The sequence below is a fragment of the Drosophila nasuta genome, chromosome 2R (genome assembly GCF_023558535.2).
Source record: "Drosophila nasuta strain 15112-1781.00 chromosome 2R, ASM2355853v1, whole genome shotgun sequence".
NCBI lineage: Eukaryota > Metazoa > Arthropoda > Insecta > Diptera > Drosophilidae > Drosophila > Drosophila nasuta.
Genome location: NC_083456.1, coordinates 32,891,633 through 32,911,690, shown reverse-complemented (window position 1 = coordinate 32,911,690; position 20,058 = coordinate 32,891,633). Strand labels below are relative to the sequence as shown.

The window sequence follows — 20,058 nt, the reverse complement described above, 5'->3', positions numbered from 1 at the left end:
ACACACTTGCTGGTGCTTAATTATTTACAGTTTATGGCTGTTTCGTTTCCACAACGTTTCAAATGGACTTTTATAACTTTAACTTTCTTCAGTTGGCGCAGCGAATGCCGTTTGTCGACTGCCTTCTAAGCATTGCTTTTGTTGTTGCTGTTGTTGTGTGCATTTCGTTTCGTTTCTTTTCTTTGCTTATCTCTCATTTCTCATTTCACGTTTTCTGTTTCTATTTCTGTTTCATCTTTCTTACGCTGTCGCCGCGTTTGCTTGGCTGCAAATTACAACTTTCGTCTATTTTCGTCAAGATTTTTTTTTTAATTATATAATTTAAAGTTTTTTTCTTTTTTCTTTTGTATACGAATATATTTTTTTCTGCGTCTGTGGGCTTTTGTTTCGCTGTAACTTGTGCAAAAGTAATTTAGCTGCCATTGTTGCTTCGGTTTTACTTTTATTTGCATAAAGCAAAGCTCATGGCTAATTAAGCATAAGAAGAGTGAAATTTCCAATGGATTCTTAATTATAATTTAATTGCCAAGCAGACAACCCAGCGATCTGCTTTATCTTTGTATCTTTGTATCTTTTGTAGTTTGTGCTGCAGTTACATTTGGTCAAGTCTTCAACTCTTCTTCTGCATCTTCTTCTGTGACTGCAGTTTGCGCAGCGAGCGTTTCAAGATCGGGTTCCGTCTCCATCCAAGTTGTAGACAGAGACGAAGACGAAGACGAAGAGGGAGTTTTAAACTCAGACTCTGTTTAAAGTATCTCAATGTTTAGGCTCTTTTTGTGTGTTGTGTTGGCTCTGCACTTACAGTTGCTTCTTTTGTCGTTTGTGTTCGCTTGGCGAAGAAAACTTTCTAATGTAGAAGCCGCATCTGCTGTCTCACTCACTCCCTCTCTCTGGTTATCGCTATCTCTTTCGCTTCAATTGAATCGACCGCTGCTCACACACACAGTAGTTGGATAGGCCTCTTTTTTTTTCATTTCATTTTATTTCATTTGAGGCAGGCAGCTTTTTCTTTCTTTTGAGATTTTTCCCAAGCATTGTGAAATCGCTGGAGAATTTCAATCGTGTGTACACGAGTTTTCAAACTTTACACTGGCAGCAAGCATAATTACAATTACAATTACAATTCTATGCACATGTTGCAGGTGAGTTCACTTAAGTGTCTGGTAATCTGCTGAAGATGATAAAGATGAAGATGGCGAAGATGATGATGGTCAGCGGCATCCGTTGTTCCGATTGATGGTAATACTTGAATCCGAATCCCAATCCGAATCCGAATCGATGCCGTTACTGCGCATTTGGGTGAAAGTTGTGTATGTTAAATCCACACTCACTATTCACATTCGTACATTCAACATGAATCCCCCTTCTTAGGCCAAGCTCAAAGCAAAGTCCAGGTCAAGAACTGCATTTCGCAGGAAAAGGAAACTCTTTTCGATTCAAAAGTTGGTTAATTGGCAGCGCATCGATTCAGCGATTCATCGAGTCAGAACCAAAAGAGGTGACACATCACAAGACTTCAAATCGAGAGCGAGCGATCGCAAGTATAAAAAAGCATTTTCACTTTTTAATAATTAACATAATATTATTAACCAGCAGCGCAAAGAAAGAAGCGAAGCGACGGAAGAGAAATAAATAAGAACCACCTCAAAAAAGAAATAATAAAAGCCGAGCCACCATAACCAAAACAAAGCCAAGCGCATTAAACCAACACCAAGACAAGTCTTCAGACAAATGTAAGAAATAAGCCATGAAAGTTGTAAATTCAATGAAATGCGATTTGGGATTTCGTCGAGTCTCGTAAAGAACAGCCCACGAGAAGAGATCTGAGAGAATGACTAAAAATACAACAAACACTCGACTCGAACACACTGAGTGAGGAAACATTAAGACCAAAGAATTTTAAGTGAAATGAATTTGAAAGCTTTTCCCGTCGCGACCTGACCCAATTACCCATTTTAAACCCAACCGCGGCCCAAATTGCCGCACAGCGCAGCTAACGAGCGACGGACAGATCAAGAAGAGAAGAGAACTTGTCGAGAGATGTGAATGTGACGAAGTCACAGTTATGTGACGAACCGACGAGCCAGACAATCGAAAGTTTATGTCATGCAACAGCAACACCAACAGCAACAGCAACAAAGTTAAACGTTGTCGAACAGTGGAACCAAAATTTGCTAACCCTTAAAAGTTGAGCAAAGAAAAGAAGAGACTGCTTTGAAGTTAGTTGTATGATAAGTTTTAAATTGACTCTCACTTTAATTAATGGAAATATATCACAAATTATTAGTCTGTTCCTTGCTAACTCTTAAAATGAAGAGACTGCTTTGAAGTTAGTTGTTTAATAGTTTGTGAATTGAGATACATTTTATGGAACAAACTCTAACTTTTAGTAATGTGAATATATCTTAACTTATAGGTCTTTTCTTTTTATTCTTTAAATATATGCATTTTAAATACCAAATTTATTAACACTTCAAAGTTGGGTAAAGAATGAAGAGATTGCTTTGCAGTTAGTTTTAGTTGAAAACTTTTGAGTTGAGATTCACTTTAAGTAATGCAAATATATCATAAATTATTGGTGTGTTCTTTGATAACCCTTAATAGTTGAGCATAGAAAGAAGAGACTGTTTAGTAGTTAGTTTGATAACTAGAGAATTTAAATTCACTTGTATTTTAACAATCCTCTTTAACTAATCTGAATGTATCCCAAATTATTGTTAATACTAAATAAACTTTAAAGATTTAACACTAAAGCAGACTTATCCGCTTTTACTGCCTTTAAATTGAGTTGCTTTAAGGTCTGAATTAATTGAGATTGATTGGTTTTAATGTAACAAATTCTAACTTTGATGAATACAAATATATCATAAATTTTTAGTCTGTTCTTAATACACTTTAAATATATTTTACAGCAGACTTCTCCGCTTTTACTGCCTTTAAATTGACTTGCTTAAAAGTCTTAAATGAACTCAGAATTTATATTCGAAAGTCATTAAGAAAAGCTGTGAGTACGCTCTCAGTGAAATTCTACCATCAGTCTACACAGTCTACACTCAGTGTGTGTGTGTGTGTGTGTAGGTAAAGCGAGTGTAAATTTTGGAAAGTCATGCGATGAAATTGTTCTTGTGTAGATGCGCGTATCTTTCATAGGCCTACCAAGCAGAGTCTGAACAATTGAGAGCAGCCGAAACGCAAGAAAAGAAAAAGTAACTTCACACCAATACACACACACACCTGGAGAATGTGTGTGAGGCAGCAAATCGAAAAAGATACACGAAACGAACACTACAGAAAGAAAGAAAAAAAAAAAGAAAAATAAAATAATAAAATCGAAACATGAAACATTCTGATTGTAAGAGCGTGGAAGTAGGTCAACTTCGCTGCCGTCGACGTCGCTGTTGTTGTTGTTGGCGTTGTTGTTGTTGTTGCTGCCTTAGCTGCTTCGTCGTCATCGCCAACGCGCTCTCGAACTTGGCTTTGGTCTCGACTGCCGCAACACAGCGCCAAGCTCAGACACCAAAGCCAAACGCCAACAATAAGAAGAATAAAGAAACACACACAAACACACACACACAAACACACACACACACTCGCACACGCTGTTGGAATACTTAAGCATCCGCGTCCACTTGCACTTTCTTTTTCAAGCTGGCGTCGTCGTCGTCACAAACTTGATTTGCCTTTTGCTTTGGCTCATTCTACTTCTCCCAGTGCAAACGGCGCAAGTTCGTGGCTTAAGTCTTTCGTTTGGCACTCGCGCACGTTCGCTTCGCTTAGCTTTCGCTTTGTGCTCTTTCATTGTTTCGGCTGCCCTGCTGCTGCTGCTGCCCAATAATATTCTCTTGATCTTTTTCAAGTCTTGCATTTAGGCCTCAATTTCACCATCTTGTATAACCATTTCCATTTCAAGTTGTGTAAGGAACACACACACAAAGCGAATGTCAATTTATTGGTTTTCATATTCTACATTATTCTGAGAACTTTTTTAATCACAGAATTCAGTATTCAATTGTTATTTATGTTTCATTTAATTGACAACTTCAATGAAATACAATATATACACTGATATTTTAATGAAAATCATAAGGCATTCTTTTTTGTTATTGTTGCCAAGATATGGAATGAACCAAAATGAATTGAATTGTTCAATTATTTAAAAATAAATAAATTCAGCTGTTATTACTAAATTTTGTCGAAGTTGCGTTTAAATTAGTATTTATAAATTTTAAACGAATATGTACTAGGTCGTAAGCACTGCTGTATGCAGATCAAATAGAAGTGCACTTCTGTTTATAAACTAATACGTCCCTGTAATATGGTTATGAGGTTTTGGTACTTTATTGCTGTACTGGATCGATTACTTAAAAAATAAATCAAATCTACAAAAAAAAACTTGATAAACTAAGTATTTTTCTTAGTTGAAGTTCATGAAAAACTGTTGACTGCAAGGCGTTGAACTTTGTTTTACGTTTGCTTCAGTCAACGTTTCAGCATGCGAGTAAATTGTTTAATACTTGAAATGCATTCGAGCAAAACTCTAAACATCAATTCACATGTTTACATGCAGCTGATAAGCCAAAGAGCATTCGCTTAGCTGAAGTCCAAAAAAGTGTTGCATACTTTTAGGCATCGCATATAAATCGCAAAACTTTGCGACTTGTGAATAGGAACAAAGTGATTTTACTTCAACAACATTTCTGATCTTTCCTATAACAGAGATATCAATTTCTAAGTTTAAATATAAATGTTGGGGAATGGTAATTTGTGACGAAACTAGCGAAAGCAAATATGCATGTAATAATGAATTAGATTATGAATAGTTTAATATACTAATAAATAGAAAATTTACCTCCCGATTGAATTGATTGATCGTATGATAGATGTAGAGTATCAGCTAATCACAGTCAATTGATCTCTGCGCAATTTGCAAGAATTTCACTTAATCACTTCCGAACACTTGTCATTTATTTTTAGTTAAATAGCATCTATATATAAATGTATAATTAAGTGTATATATATATCTTGCCACGTAATATCGATTTGAAATGTGCTTAAAAGGATAAATTCCGAAGGAATGAGTAAATTATAAATAAGAATGCGAGCACAAAACAATGAGCAAAGCAAATTCGAGTACTCACACAATCATCGCACGAATAAAAATGCATCTCTCAACGCTGATTTTGGTAAATTGCAATGAATGAAAAATGCGCGCCACGCCAATTTCGCAACTTCGCGACGATCTGTTGCAGGGGGCGGGGTTGACAGAAGGCAGAAGAGGCAGACGTGGTGGCTGCTCTTCCTCAAGATGCTCGCGGAGATCAACCTTGATGTTGATTAATAGGTGTCGCTCTCTGTTAGCGGCGTCTATTTTGGTGCCCGCCGATGCCGCCTGTCGCCTGCCGCCTCGAGATGCATCTTTTCATCGCTGTCTGCTGCTCCGATGGTGCGTCTCTGTCTATCTCTGTTGCACTGTGGCTCTGTCTCCTTTCTCCGCTTGCACATTCGGCGGCTGCTCAGGGTCCACGGTCCGCCAATTGTCTTGCGGCATCTGCCAGTCCTTCTAAGGTTCGTTTCTATTTTCTGAATTGGCAACGAGGCGAAGTATCTTCGGCACTTCGACGGGGAACAGGGGCGAGATCCGAGACGGTATGGGGACAAATGCTATCGGCTAATCGCCTGCCTTGCTCTCCCGGCCACGCATATTTGCTTATCAGTCATTCAGATTGTTGGCATTCCATCTACCCCCTGCAGCTCTTTCTCTTTCTCTGTTTTACTCTATGCCTTAATGCGCTATACTTTGAGGTCTTTCAGGTTGTGTTAAAAAAGATTCCGAGTTCTTTATGAATGGAGATTGAAAAGAAGAATATATCGAAATAACATTTTCCCTTCTTAAAGCAAGTGCAGCGCATTTAAGTGTCGCCTATTCTCGGACAGTTTCTTTAATTGCTCGCTCGACAATTAAGAAAATGGCTTATATGGATCGATTCACGGTGAATGCGTGGCAACGCTCTCTCTCTCTGCTTGGCTGCCAACTAATTGAGTTCTCAACTCAATTGATCATCTGGGAGAGCCTTCGATATAAAGACGACCCTTGGCGATCGGCGTGCCATTTGTTGTTGAGTCTAGACGCCAACAAGAATCGAACGTGCGATTTATTTTCACCACATCCTTTCGTTGGCCTAAAAGGTGTGTGTGTTTGTGTGGTTGTGTTTGTGCAGCGATACTTTCATCTACCGAACAATACACAAAGAAACGACAAATTCCCAAAGGATATTCACAGAATTCTTCTTCCAGTCTAATTTGGAATACGCGATAAAACTCAAAGTATCTATTTTAAAGTGAAAACTCACATTTGGAAATCGGAGAAACTTCAATGCATTCTTCTCACTCGGAATACGTGATGTCGATTCTGCAATCTATTTTTAAAGTGAAATAATTTCCTTCAATTCGGATTCGATTGTTAATCTAATAATAGAAAATAATTAGCTAATTGCAGAACTTTCTGCTTTTGAGTCTCATTTGGATTATGCTAAAGGCGTCTTCTTGAAAGTGCAATATTTTCTATCATCTTTGGGATCGTACTGAAAATATATCCGGAATCTTTAGAGTATCAATCGGATTGCCTAAATTTGATAATATTAAAAAGAGGATAATCAAAGAGCTATATAAAATATGAATTGAGCTTCAAGAAATATCTAATTGAGGAATTTTCCTATGAGACTAAGATTAGACTCATTTCAACAATATTAAAATTGTCTTCAAATGCAATCCAAAATATGAATTGAATCAGGAATTTCGTCTACAAAATCTTATAAAAGACTGAGACTTCCTTTGGATCAGACTAATTAGAACAATACTAAAAGGTTCCTCTAAAGGCATTCTAAAATATCTTCAGGAAATATACTACCTCATAGCCATACTCACTACAACAATTACTCTAGTTTCAAAAAGTACCTCATTCCATCTAATTACTTATCGCATTCCAATTTGAATTTCAGATAAACTGTCAAAATGTGTGACGATGATGCGGGTGCATTAGTTATCGACAACGGTTCGGGCATGTGCAAAGCCGGCTTCGCTGGTGATGACGCCCCCCGTGCTGTCTTCCCCTCGATTGTGGGTCGTCCACGCCACCAGGGTGTGATGGTGGGTATGGGTCAGAAGGATTCGTACGTTGGTGATGAGGCTCAGAGCAAGCGTGGTATTCTCACGCTGAAATACCCCATTGAGCACGGCATCATTACCAACTGGGATGACATGGAGAAGATCTGGCATCACACCTTCTACAATGAGTTGCGTGTTGCCCCCGAGGAGCATCCAGTATTATTGACAGAGGCCCCACTCAACCCCAAGGCCAATCGCGAGAAGATGACCCAGATCATGTTCGAGACCTTCAACTCGCCTGCCATGTACGTTGCCATCCAGGCTGTGCTCTCTCTGTACGCTTCCGGTCGTACCACCGGTATCGTGTTGGACTCCGGTGACGGTGTCTCCCACACTGTGCCCATCTATGAGGGCTTCGCTCTGCCCCACGCCATTCTGCGTCTGGACTTGGCTGGTCGCGATCTGACCGATTATCTGATGAAGATCCTCACCGAGCGCGGCTACTCGTTCACCACCACTGCCGAGCGTGAGATTGTGCGTGACATCAAGGAGAAGTTGTGCTATGTCGCCCTGGACTTTGAGCAGGAAATGGCCACCGCTGCCGCTTCCACATCTCTGGAGAAGTCCTATGAGTTGCCCGATGGTCAGGTGATCACCATTGGCAACGAGCGTTTCCGCTGCCCCGAGGCTCTCTTCCAGCCCTCGTTCTTGGGCATGGAGTCGTCTGGTATCCACGAGACTGTCTACAACTCGATCATGAAGTGCGATGTCGACATCCGCAAGGATCTGTATGCCAACTCTGTGCTGTCCGGTGGTACCACCATGTACCCAGGTAAAAATAAGCACTTATATAAAGAACTTGAATCCCTTACTCATACTTCGTTACTCTTATTCTATCAGGTATTGCTGATCGTATGCAGAAGGAGATCACTGCTCTGGCCCCATCCACCATCAAGATCAAGATCATTGCTCCACCTGAGAGAAAGTACTCCGTCTGGATCGGTGGCTCCATCTTGGCCTCTCTGTCCACCTTCCAGCAGATGTGGATCTCCAAGCAGGAGTACGATGAGTCCGGCCCCGGCATTGTGCACCGCAAGTGCTTTTAAATCTTTCCCGCGTAGCGAAAGATCAACAAAGACAACAACCACCAACTTAGCAATGTCACAAACCAGCACCGCGTTCACCAACACCAACACCAACATCGGCGAGCTTTTCACCAACACGCTTCACATTCAACGAGAACTGCAACCAAAGAGAAGAAGACGAAGACCGGGTGGATAAGAAGATCAATCCGAACCCTAGTCTCGAGATCTATTGCACAAATATCATTAAAAAGACACATTAATCAATTACAAAATACCAAAAACAATACACTGGCGATGTTCACCACGAATATCTTTAGTGAAATCGTTGAAAGTGTAAAACAAAAAACACATATTTTATAAACTTACTTCAAGTGTATATGAAAGGGCTTTGTATCTTAGCCAAATATTAAAGCCAAATATATATCTTCCATTAAAACTATAAACACACATTTTCAATAAAGACATTTTTTCTATTACGATAATGAAAGAAAGAGTTCGATCTTTTCTTTTGGATAAAAGATACCCTAAAGCTAAAAGTCATTTAAAAGTTTTCTATAATTTTAAACTTTTGTAGTAAGGTGTGTATAATTTCAATTTTCAATAGATATTACTTTCAATACCATAAAGAAAGAATGCAGACACATATTTAGTTTAACAACAGTTTTATTCGTCATAATAATTATGATTATTAATGATATTATACTTATGTGTTAATTATTATTCCTATGTTATGTTGTGCTTACATTAATTCACTTATGTTGTGGTGCCTATGTTAATTAGATGTATGTAAATGCTTAGAATAATTTATTAATGTATACACCTTCATAATACTAAAATACATTAGTATTTAATAGTTGGCAGCGAGGGCAGTGCGGTAAGTTATTTGTAATGGTAATTGTATATATGTGCGAATATGTACATATGTATATGTGTGTGTGTGAGTTTGGTGTTGGTAAAGGACCCAAAAATAAAAAAAAGGAATAGTTCGCGCGATGATATATAAAAAAATTCTAATTTTGGTTGGGATGCTAACATTATTTGCGGTTTCTCAATCCATTTCTCATTTGGTGGGGATTCTATTAAATATGAGTATTCTTTTTAGTGTTAACTAAGTAAATATAATTATTTAGTATAGAACACACTTATACTCCAATATACGTATATGTTTATATTTGTATATGTATATGGCTTACTCTCCAAATAAAATAAGTATACAAATATTGTATAAACGGGCATTGCACTTACTAAAGTTCAGAGATAAGACGAAAAGCGTTGCGAAGCTCCAACAATCGTAGAGATTGCATTACTTAAAAATGTACTTGAGATTCTACATACATTCAGATACATAGATATCGATATAGATTAGAAGTACAAATATCATTTGTTGACAAGCTCTGCTTAACATTCACTCAATAATTAATTTGTTAACTACTTGACTATTTACAATACGCTTCTTACACTCTATGAATGGCGATGAAATATTCATGTAATTTCGTTCATATGAAACCTATATATTTCCTCTTAATCAGACATCAGACATTAGACATCTAATATTCTTTTGGCGTCCAGTTTGTTCGAGTTACCTTAATAGATTTCACTTTTAACTTTCCGGAAGCCAGGCTAACAATTTTGAATTTTTAATTTTGAAAATACTTTTTGCTTTGATATCCGTCGAATCAAATTTTTTCCCTAGCTAAAACTACACATGTATATTTCCCAACTTCTCCTTTTCCTTCGTTCTTTCTGTTTTTAATACTATTCAATTTGTATAAGTTCTGTGCAGCAACTGAACTTAACTCGTAAGCACTTCGCGTTGTTTCCATTGGGAGGTCGCTTTGATCCGCCATTGCTCACGCTGGATGCAAGTTGTTTGGCTGCACAGGAGGAGACGCGCGTTAGACGCGTCTAGCACCAATGATTCGTCAAGCCCATCCTGGAGGCAACATCAGTCAGGCGGCCGCATGGATCACACAACGTCCACGTAAAGCCCGGACGATGGCGCAATGGAGCAACGACCGCAGAAGCCGCCACAGAAAGCTCGCCTAGACAATGACGACGTGTCGAACTGGAATAAAACACAATATGGTTACTTTCCAACTATCAAATGAAATGCTTCATTATATTTACCCCACTCGCCCGCTGCATGACCGCTCGATTGCCGTATGTGTTCCACACGGTGCCGGGCCGTAATTGGAAGCCCGTGCGCTGCAGACTGATGGAGAAGTCACCCTGCGGACACGCCGTGTTCTGATTGTAGCAATCTCCTGCCGATCCCAGAGACTGTCGCTGGCCCCGCGACTGCGAAAACTCAAAGTCATTCTCAATGATGCGCAGATCGGTAATGTTGAGTCGCAGCTTGTTGAAGTGCGTCCGTCCCGAGTTCTGATCGTTGGCATATTCGTTAGCGCGCGTTGTGGGCGGACAGCTGTTCAGCAGAAGTGTCTTGTACTCATAGTAGATGGAGTAATTCTCTTGCGGCTGAACGGTAATGTATTCCCGTGGCGCCGAGCTCCTCATCTGATGGCAGTAGATGCGCACTGGACGGAAGCGCACTTGTATCGTGTACTCGCCGTCCTTGTCGATGCCATACATGCGCTTCAGATCGGCGCAGCTCTGCGCACTTCGACTCGCCTTTTCGGCATTGTTGTAGCTGCTGCCGATGTTGTTGTGGGCGGCCATCATTCCTCCAGAGGCGCAGCTAGGCGGTGGCTTGCACTTGCGCCTATTCTCTTTGGCTCTGTTGCCAACGCGCCTTCCATGCGAGTCGTGGTATATGATTCGATACCTCTCGTAACCCATGCAATCGCACTGCAATTAAGAATACAAATTAGAAAATATTTTAGCTATTGATAAGCCTGCACTTACTGGTGTCAACACCTGGAGCTGCTGTTGCACACATTCGGAGCAAAATCTTCGTCGACTGGGTCGCCGCTTGACATCGCAATGATGATCGCTGACCATGTTACCCTGGAAGGCCTCGCAGCGCACATAGCGCGACTGATAGTCCTCGGTACAATCCTTGGAGCAGGGCGTCCACGGCGACGATTTCCATTGGCACTTGATCTTGCAGATTTTCGTGGACTTCCTCAGTCTGGGCTTGCGTACTTTAAGTGTTGTGCAGAAGGAGTCGTCGACATACACGCGACGCTTGGGTGCTCCAGGCACCTCTGGCTTGTAGACTCGCGCACATCGCTGCACCTTGTGCTTTTTGCCCGTGCCACACTCCACAGAGCACTAAAGACAGTAATGAAAGTTAATAACTATGTTTAAGTCAGTTGAGTGTTGTACTCACTTGCTCCCATTCACTGGTGTACTTGATGTGACAGCAGTTGCGCACATTCTTAGGCTTCTTGTCCAGTGGACATTGATTGCCATAGGGACTCGTGCAGGTCACCGTTCGATTCATCTTGCACCAATCGCTGCACTCGCCCCACTCCCCCGCCATCCAGTGGTTCACCGAACGAGTGTTTATCTGCGGGGGCAAAGTGTTAATGAAGATTGCAAAGCTTATTTTAGACATTTGTTTTACTCACCGTCACATCTGGATAAAAGCGACATGGCTCCATATTGCAGGTGCGCAGATTGTCATTCAGATACTCCTTGGTACGGCGATTGCAGAGTTCATCGCTGACCGGCATTCCATTCAGATAACAGCGCACTTCGCGCACTTGGGTGCCAGTTCCACAGGTCTTGGTGCACTGCCCAAATGAATGCCTCAATCAATAGTTTGTCTTCATGCGTTTAACAGTGTTCACTTACCGTTGACCAATCCGTGTAGTTCCAGCAACCCTCGCGGCATTGCTCGTGACGCACAATCTCAAACTTGAGTTCGCAATAGGACATGTCCACGATATTCGAGCGCGGAATATTGGGGATTGTCTGTATGCAGCTTAAGGTCTTCTCGCGTGTGCCCAACTCTCCGCACGAAGCCGAGCACTCCGAAATGCTGGTGGTGTTCAATCTGCAGAGAAGACAAAGATTAGCTATGATTCGTGCACGACGTGGCAAGCAACTCACGTAAGTTCGCATTCGGTATTACAGCTGCGATACTCGGGCTTCGGCATCGCGGATCCATCGCAGAACTGACTCGCCACCTTTACGCCCTGAGTGATACTAACGCAGACGGCCTGGCGATGCATTGTCCCCTGGCAGAGGGAGTCGCAGTTGCCCCACGCTTGCATTTGCCAGCGATAGATCTCCACCTCCGGCTCGGCAGCAACGCGTGGCAGGTCCAGTGTGTAGGTGTATGTGATCAGTACCGTCTGTTGATTCTTCGCAGCACTCAGATCAATCGAGATAAGCTATATAGCAAGTCGTTGGTTAAACAATAATAAATGAAAACAAATTATTTATTTGTCTTACCTCAACGATCAAATCACGCGTCGTTTTGAATGAGTATGTGGTGCTCACTTGCTCCTCTGTGCTGTTGGAGCCGTTGTAATCGATGGTCACGCCAGCATAGGAGTACTTCTTTGGATAAGGCGTTACGACCTTGTCGCTGTTCAACAGCGCCACATGCCGATCGTCGCTGAGCACAATGTAGTTTTGATCGGGATAACCGGTCTGGGTGATGAATATATTCGAGGCACCTGCAATTAACGAAATACTTGGTCATAATCCTTTTAATTGCACTCAATAATACTAAAAGACGTTATGCATCCCACGCGTTGCAACGGTCGAGCTGCTTGCCTGTTATAGATAACTATGTGCTTGGCTAGAAATCGATTTGTAATATTAAATATGCCAGCCCTGAAATTGATTTGGAGACGATCACACTTTGTGATTTTTCCCCAATAATTTTTTAATGACATGAATTATTAAGATTAATATTTCTTTGAAATTTAAATTGATCGATTATTTAAATTTATCGATATCCACTTCTTCTTCTTACTTTTCGGTAAGGTTGCCAATTGTCGGCGATAAAACATTCTGTAATGAACTGCACTTGGCCAGTGTGGCCACATTTGCGTAGTAATTCGCCGCCAAGTCTTCATTAAGCGACACGCACATAATATCCAATTAGGAAGTTTATCAGAAAAAATTAAATTAAATGCTATTAAATATATTATTTTGTAGTGCGCAATAGGCTGAACGCAAAAGTCGGCTTATAGCATAAAGAAGTAACGAAAAAAAGGTTAAGTTCCTGCAAAAAACATGTGCTTGCTCTTCTTTGGGAGCAACGTGAGATACAACGTGGGCAAAATGGCGGAACTAAAAAGTTTCGGGTGACAAGTTATTTTTTTGTGTTTTTTTTTGTGCACAATGAGTTTAACGCAGTGAATCGTGTTTAATAACACCAAAGTGTAATGAGTGAGTGAGTGTATACGTTTTTGAGTGCGGGAGTGAAAAATAAAAATGTCTACCGCTGTTGTCCTTTCGCAGTATACACAGGTACATACATATACATATCTAACTATGCTATTGGCTAGAAATCGATTTGTAATAATAATTATGGCAAATTGGTTTGGAGACGATCACACTTTGTGATTTTTCCCCAATAATTGATTTTTCTAAATCAAATGAATTATTAAGATTAATATTTCTTTGAAATTTAAATTTATCGATTATTCTTCTTCTTTCTTTTCGGTAAGGTTGGCGAATGCAATTGTCGCCGATAAACATTCTACATATAATGAACTGCACTTGGCCAGTGTGGCCACATTTGCGTAGTAATTCGCCGCCAAGTCTTCATTAAGCGACACGCACTTAATATCCAATTAGAAAGTTTATTAGAAAAAATTAAATTAAATGCAATTATGCTATTAAATATACTATTTTGTAGTGCGCAATAAGCTGAATGCAAAAGTCGGCTTATAGCCTAAAGAAGTAACGAAAAAAAGGTTTAGTTCCTGCAAAAAAAATGTTCTTGCTCTTCTTTGGGAGCAACGTGAGATCTAACGTGCGCAAAATGGCGGAACTAAAAAGTGTCGGGTGACCAATTGAATTTTTTTGTTTTTGTTTTGTGTTATCTTTTTTGCGCAATAAGTTAAACGCAGTTAATCGTGTTTAACAAGTGAGTGAGTGTACACGTTTTTGAGTGCGGGAGTGAAAAATAAAAATGTCTACCGCTGTTGTCCTTTCGCAGTATATGTATGTATGTACAATACATATGTATTTCTTTCATGTTTGCTTTGTACTCAAGCGAAAAAAGCCGTAAACTTATTTTCGCGAATGTTCCACCTTCCAAAAAATTTCATCATTGCTATAGTGTAACAAGTGTGCGCGTGTGCTTGTAAGTGTCGGTGTGCGATTAAAATAATAATTTGCTGAAATGACCTCAGGGCAGCGTAGGCGCCGCTGTTGAGTGCAATCAGTCCGTACGTGAGGCGCCTAGATGCATTTGGATTTGGATTGGAAATTGGCATCGTCAGCTGAATCAGAATTAGAACAGCCGATTGGGGAGCAGAGGGCATCATACGAGTCACGCGTATCTTCTAATCAAACAAGGTGAGCTGACTTTCTATACAACTATTTTGCATGTTTGGGCGTGTTTAGGCATGCATGTGCTTGCACGTGCGTGTCTCTGTCTCTGTGTGCGTGTGTGTCCGTGTGTGTGTTTGTGTCGGTGGAGATGACTCAATTGGCCATCGATGTCGTAAAACTATTTAATTGCACATTAAGTCCCGGAACGCAGAAACATTTACCATTAGCATTCATTCATCAAATCATTAGCCAAATTTTAATTATAGAACTTTTTTGCGGCACGTTGGCAACGATGCGTGAGGGTGTGGATGGATTTTATAAATGTGTGTTATGGATTTTTGGGTATGCGTGCTCTTTTTGGCATGACTCTTGGGTCTTGGGGCTTAAGTCTGGTTGGGAGTGTACACACCTTTTGGTATTGTCGTGACGGGGAAGAGGCTCGAAGGGGGCCTCTTTTGCCTCAGCAGATCGGCGACCTGGATACTTCCGGTGTGTGTTGCGCACGTATCGTTTTTGCCTTCGCATACACCGCATCTGTCTGTTGATGGATACGAAAAAAGTACACATAGTTTTTTGTTTAGATTCAAGAGATCTTTCACAGAGAAATAATTTTAAATCATTTTTTTTATTAAATTCTAAATATTTGAAAGCAAGAGTTGCAATGTTCAAATTCAACTTTCTGGGAGAAACTTGTTAGTGTTAAGAATTCCCTTTTTAAGATTTTATTCTTCATCTTGGCTTGTATTTACCCAGTTTAGCGATGGAGTTGAGCTCGTTGTCGCAGCCAGCCGGACGGCAGATGCCGTTCACACACTTGTCGAAGCTGTCCACGGTGCACGTGGTGCCATCGATGACCTTTTCCTCTAGCAAAAAGTAGGCGCTATCGTCAGCCAGGCGGCAGTACAACTTGCACTTGTCCGCCACATGAGCATTCACTGTAAAGAGTTCGTTAGTTAGCCTTTACCTCTCCTCACTCTCTTCTTTGTCACAACTTACATCCATATTTGGGAATCCACTTGGAGTGCGGACTTATGCCAGGGATGTTAAAGTTTTTGCCGTTCATGTCATAGCATTGACGCTCCCGAGGATCCATTGTGCCCGCTGGGCAGGCATGCGTGTTGCATGAGCGATATTTCTTCCGACTCCCCACACAGAACTTGCCATTATTCGCCGGCTGTGGACTATCACACTCCCTGCGGGATTCCTGCACGCCGCCACCGCAAGTGAGACTACAGGGAGTAAAGGGACTCCAGGGTCCCCAACCGCCATTCACCACCTTGGTATAGCTGGCCATGCGGGACTCACATTTGCCTCTCTGGCACCAATATCTGCCATTGTTGCAGGGCGTGCCATCTGCCCAGGGCATACTGCTGGTGTGGCACACGTCGTTGTCTTTGCAGTAGAGATATTTGCACTCGGCGTAGTTGTGGTCGCACTGGGTGCTTTGATTGCCATATATTAGCTGGCACTGGTGATCCAGGGAGTAGATCTCGCCTGGAAGTTTTGAGTTGAGGTTCGGCAGAAAGCTGGATGGCGTGTTCTCTAGGCAGGACTTGTCCATTTTTCTGCGAAACAAATTTGCTATGAAGGATAACTGATAGATGAAGAATGGGTTGGTTGGGTGCTTACTCGAGGAACTCGGAAACATAGTGCCGGGAGCATTTGGACCAGGACCACGGATGCATGTGGTCGCCCATCACGCTGGACATTATGTGTAGGGTGCGATTGTCGCCTGGCTTCGTATTGTGTCCCTTGCAACGATCGTCGTCGTCATGTGGCATGTTCAGACTGCAAGCAGAAAGCAAGCGGTCAGCAGGGACAGCAGCAAAAAGGGACACCGTGTGAGAGACTTACATGTGGCCCAGTTCGTGGGCAATGGTGAAGGCGGCGGGCAGACCATTGTCCTGCGCTATGGAACAGGAGCGCTCCTTGCAAACTGTGCCCAGCTCGGCCAGGCCGAGGGTGTTGCAGCGTTCCTCGCGTTCGCTGTCACAAATCTGATTCCTGCGAAGAGGCGAAGAGTTGCTCAACTGCCGTTCAATCAAGTGGAAAGAGTAGACCTACCTTGTAATTAGCATGGCAGTGTCGTAGTGGAAGCCCTTTTTCGAGAGGAACGAGCAGAAGTGCTTGAGCTTGTCCGATGGGGAGCCGTGGCGTCGATTACCCGCCCTGCTATTGGGAATGTTGTCGCGCAGACTGAGCAGGTTGACCACCGAAATTTGAATGGAGTTGCCAATGCTGGCGTCGGCAAAGATGTTCGATACTATCGAGAATAGGGTGAGAATGTAGGAAGTGAGATCGCTCTTGTGGAACTCGAGCATCGTGTTGTCAACGGCGATTAGCACCTCCAGCGTATAGACCTGGTTGCTCTGATTGGGATAGTGTCGCTTGTTGCGCGTGAGCAGAGGTCGCGTCGTCTCGCCCAGGTCGAAGGCCTCCAGTGCCATGTCCAGGTCGGAGACAGCGTGTCTGCGATTTCGCAGAGAGTGCCGCCAAACACGATGCAAGATCGGGTCGCTGTTTGTCTGGTTTATGACAAGTGGCTGAATGAGCAGCGAGCCGAAACTAGTTTTGATATAACCAGTCTGCCATTTAGGAGGAGAGAAGAGCGTGAGCAAGGGGTAATGGCTAATTAGTAGTCATATTTGCCGATATTTTTGTGATAAGCATAATTCGCATAATGTATAATGTATAATGCAAATGGCAAAGTTGTTGTTGACCTTACCATGCCACCGCAGAGGGAAACGCCGACCCTCGATTGACTATCGCCCTCCACACGCCCCGAGTAAATGCAGCCGAGGTCGTTGTCAGCCTCCAGCTCCTCGGTGCGATTGTGTAGTATGTTGATGATGCGAAATGTTTTCGATGGCACAAACGAGCTGTCCTGGGACAGCTTGAGATGCAGCACACGACCGAACATCTCCAGCTTGTACTCCGGATGGGGATCCCAAATCTTGTTCGTCTTGCTGCGAAATGTCCCCGTCTGGCTGAATGAGGATGTGGCATCTGCAAGCAGGATATCAGTGGTCACTTCGAGAAGCTGTCGCGGTTCAGATTCACTCACCTCGTTGATTGCTGCTGTTGCTGTCGCTGTGTCGCTTCGATTCGTAGAGCAGATCCTCATAGTTGAGGCTGATGTTGTGCTGCTTAATGGGCGTGACGGTGTCGTTGAGATTGTCGTCGCCAATGTCTTCGATGACGCCGATGCCGACGCCAATGTCGTCGTCTCTTTCGATATCCGAGCCATCGTCGCTCCAGTTGATTACCGTTGTGTCGTTTATAAACTGCCTGGGTCCGATAATCCCTGAACTGTCGGCATTTATTTGATCCAGCCGAATGCTGGTGCTGCTGCTGGGCGGACTGCTGAGGCCAAAGATGAGTCCAATGATCACAAATATTACCGTCGTCACCAAGGCGATCACGAAGGCGGACTGACGCCAGTGTGTCGACATGTTGTATTTAATCTTGTAGAACAACCACTCGCAGGTCTTCTTCAGCACGAGCTGTTTGCGATGCAACAAAAAGAGAATGAAAAGAAGAAAGTCTTAGTCGGCGGCTCAATTCGATACAATTCGATATCGCGCAACGCAAGCTGTGCGCTTCGTTTACTTTTCTGATAGGGGCAGAAGCAATTCAGAAAGTCGAGAAAGCATTCTCTCACACCTTCGTGTTGGAGATTGCAATTGGCTACCTCTAGGCATGGGTGCGATCTTTGGCACGTTCCACTGGCCCAGCTGCCAACTGAGATGCGACTGAGATTAGCGGTCTCGCAGAGAACTATTCAATTGAGAAATGCAAACCGGCCCCGCCCCGTTCCCTTCCCTTCCCCTACCCCTTTTGAGACGCCACAGTTTGCGGCAATTAGATCTATAGACCTGTTGAAAAGACTTCTTCGCACCGCCAAAAAAATTTCGCACGTCTTTCGTCTTTTTTGTTGGTTGTGTTTTGTTTAAACTGAAATGTTTAAGCGCAGAGGTGTAAAGCGTGCCAAAGGCAGTTTATGTTATTTCTGTTTGATTGCTAGCAACAAGAAAAAAAAACTAAAGGAAAAGAAACAGACACACAGAAATCGAGACCGCAATACATAACAAAAAATAAAGAAAAAAAGGTGAAAAAGATGAAATACTCGTGGACGCAGTTGAGTATCCCCTCGGGGCAACTATTTATATGCCTTTAATTTGTTAATTTACGAGTGGATGAGTGTTGGGTTTGAATCTTTGGGTATTCGAGTATTCGGCTATTCAGTATTTGACTATTTGGCAGAAATGAAAATTATTATGCTCGTGCATTTAGCGCAACACAATGATCAATGTTGTTTTTATTGTTTTATTGCCGGTGTTGCGATGCGTTGCGTTTGCTGGCGTGAAATAAATTTTAATTTCAATTAAAATGCAGATAAAAATATTCACGAGATTCGTTGCCAAACTTAAGTTTTAGCCAATTTGGCTAAATAATGGACGCATTTTACATAATTTTACGCCAGCACTCTGAACTTTGCGACGTTTGCGGCTGTCAACTATGAGCGTGTCAAAGCATTTGTTATGCGGCCAAAGTGTCGCATCAAACGTGTTTTTATTGTGGTTTGATTGGCCGATAAGTCGCCCCGATAACTGGAACCAGGGCGTGGCAGCCAAGCAGCCAAAGTGCTCGGATTTCCGTTGTTCAGCAGTCGAACAGTCATGCGAAATGAATGCACACAAAGCAAACCTTCAACCTGATGGCAATCTGTTTGAATATTGATTGTCATTGACCTTTTCGTGTGTGTTCGCTTTTCGGCTATTCGCCCTATTGAAAATAGATCAAATAGATCAAATGTGTCACAAGATTTACGATCGCACGCTTGATAAACTTCGCTAAACGCAGATAAAGACGAAGCTTGCAATCAATCAGTAACTCAATATCGTGATATCAGTTATTCATTAGAATACCTGAATGACACAATTCAAGTTGTTTGTTGTTCGCTTCGACATGCAAACATGCATTATTTATGTTCGATCCTTGTGTTGAATAATTTGTTGCCTACTTTTCGGCGAGTTTATTGCTTCAAGTTCAAGGCCCAGACTGAACTGAACTCTCAGAACTTGAACTATTTCGATTTTACTTGGGAAATTTAGCTTATATCAATATGCTTGGCACAAATATTTATCATGCGAGCAGCATTAATCAAAGCGATAGCTGTATGTGCAAACTGTCAGGGTTATCAGTGGGTCTTGCCTCTATATATACTTCGAGCTGCTTTCTCAGAAGTTGCGTTGCATTGTTGTTGTTTGCGTTCGCTTAAGAAATTCTATTGAATATCTCTGGTGCTGTTGCTGGTGTGAGGCTTATCATAAATTTCATCCAATGTTTAAATGGCCGCATGCGATTTGCAATGCAAATTCCTCTGCCTGCTTGTGGCTTTTGCTCTTGCTCTGGCTCTAGCTTTGACTTTGGCTCTTTATGTATT

At 42.1% G+C, this 20,058-nt stretch overlaps 3 protein-coding genes across 7 annotated transcripts in view; 2 read left to right on the top strand and 1 right to left on the bottom strand.

The window, feature by feature from the left end:
• The first annotated feature begins 6,078 nt into the window (after positions 1 to 6,078).
• Positions 6,079 to 8,632, top strand: LOC132784260 (actin, indirect flight muscle). Its single transcript, XM_060789752.1, has 3 exons — positions 6,079 to 6,186; positions 6,999 to 7,936; positions 8,005 to 8,632. The coding sequence occupies exons 2-3, from the start codon at positions 7,012 to 7,014 to the stop codon at positions 8,208 to 8,210; spliced, it is 1,131 nt and encodes a 376-aa protein (XP_060645735.1). The 5' UTR covers positions 6,079 to 6,186; positions 6,999 to 7,011; the 3' UTR covers positions 8,211 to 8,632.
• Positions 8,633 to 8,857: 225 nt separating this feature from the next.
• The window catches only part of LOC132784256 (A disintegrin and metalloproteinase with thrombospondin motifs 9), a 41,414-nt gene continuing 30,213 nt past the window's right edge, over positions 8,858 to 20,058 (bottom strand). For 3 of the 5 annotated variants that reach the window (XM_060789746.1, XM_060789747.1, XM_060789748.1), the window contains exons 2-17: positions 17,677 to 18,115; positions 17,338 to 17,618; positions 16,677 to 17,197; positions 16,467 to 16,616; positions 16,242 to 16,400; positions 15,609 to 16,177; positions 15,362 to 15,547; positions 15,022 to 15,150; positions 12,552 to 12,778; positions 12,207 to 12,490; positions 11,949 to 12,150; positions 11,723 to 11,887; positions 11,482 to 11,661; positions 11,055 to 11,423; positions 10,317 to 10,997; positions 8,860 to 10,254 (exon numbers count right to left, since the gene is read on the bottom strand). In XM_060789746.1, coding sequence (XP_060645729.1) covers positions 10,156 to 10,254; positions 10,317 to 10,997; positions 11,055 to 11,423; positions 11,482 to 11,661; positions 11,723 to 11,887; positions 11,949 to 12,150; positions 12,207 to 12,490; positions 12,552 to 12,778; positions 15,022 to 15,150; positions 15,362 to 15,547; positions 15,609 to 16,177; positions 16,242 to 16,400; positions 16,467 to 16,616; positions 16,677 to 17,197; positions 17,338 to 17,618; positions 17,677 to 18,115 — 4,641 coding nt within the window. In that variant the 3' untranslated portion in view covers positions 8,860 to 10,155. Of the gene's footprint in view, positions 10,255 to 10,316; positions 10,998 to 11,054; positions 11,424 to 11,481; positions 11,662 to 11,722; positions 11,888 to 11,948; positions 12,151 to 12,206; positions 12,491 to 12,551; positions 12,779 to 15,021; positions 15,151 to 15,361; positions 15,548 to 15,608; positions 16,178 to 16,241; positions 16,401 to 16,466; positions 16,617 to 16,676; positions 17,198 to 17,337; positions 17,619 to 17,676; positions 18,116 to 20,058 lie in introns of all 5 variants that reach the window. The other 2 variants (XM_060789749.1, XM_060789745.1) reach the window with 2 other exon arrangements.
• Positions 13,802 to 20,058, top strand: part of LOC132784263 (B9 domain-containing protein 1) — a 44,428-nt gene continuing 38,171 nt past the window's right edge. Inside the window, exon 1 of the mRNA XM_060789756.1 lies at positions 13,802 to 14,636. The gene's annotated coding sequence lies outside the window, so the exon portion shown is untranslated. The remainder of the gene's footprint in view (positions 14,637 to 20,058) is intronic.

Bases quoted from the DNA above. Each gene is read 5' to 3' on its own strand.
- LOC132784260 (XM_060789752.1), top strand. From the start codon at position 7,012: ATGTGTGACGATGATGCGGGTGCATTAGTTATCGACAACGGTTCGGGC. The intron at 7,937-8,004 runs GTAAAAATAAGC...TTATTCTATCAG, and splicing joins TGGTACCACCATGTACCCAG to GTATTGCTGATCGTATGCAG.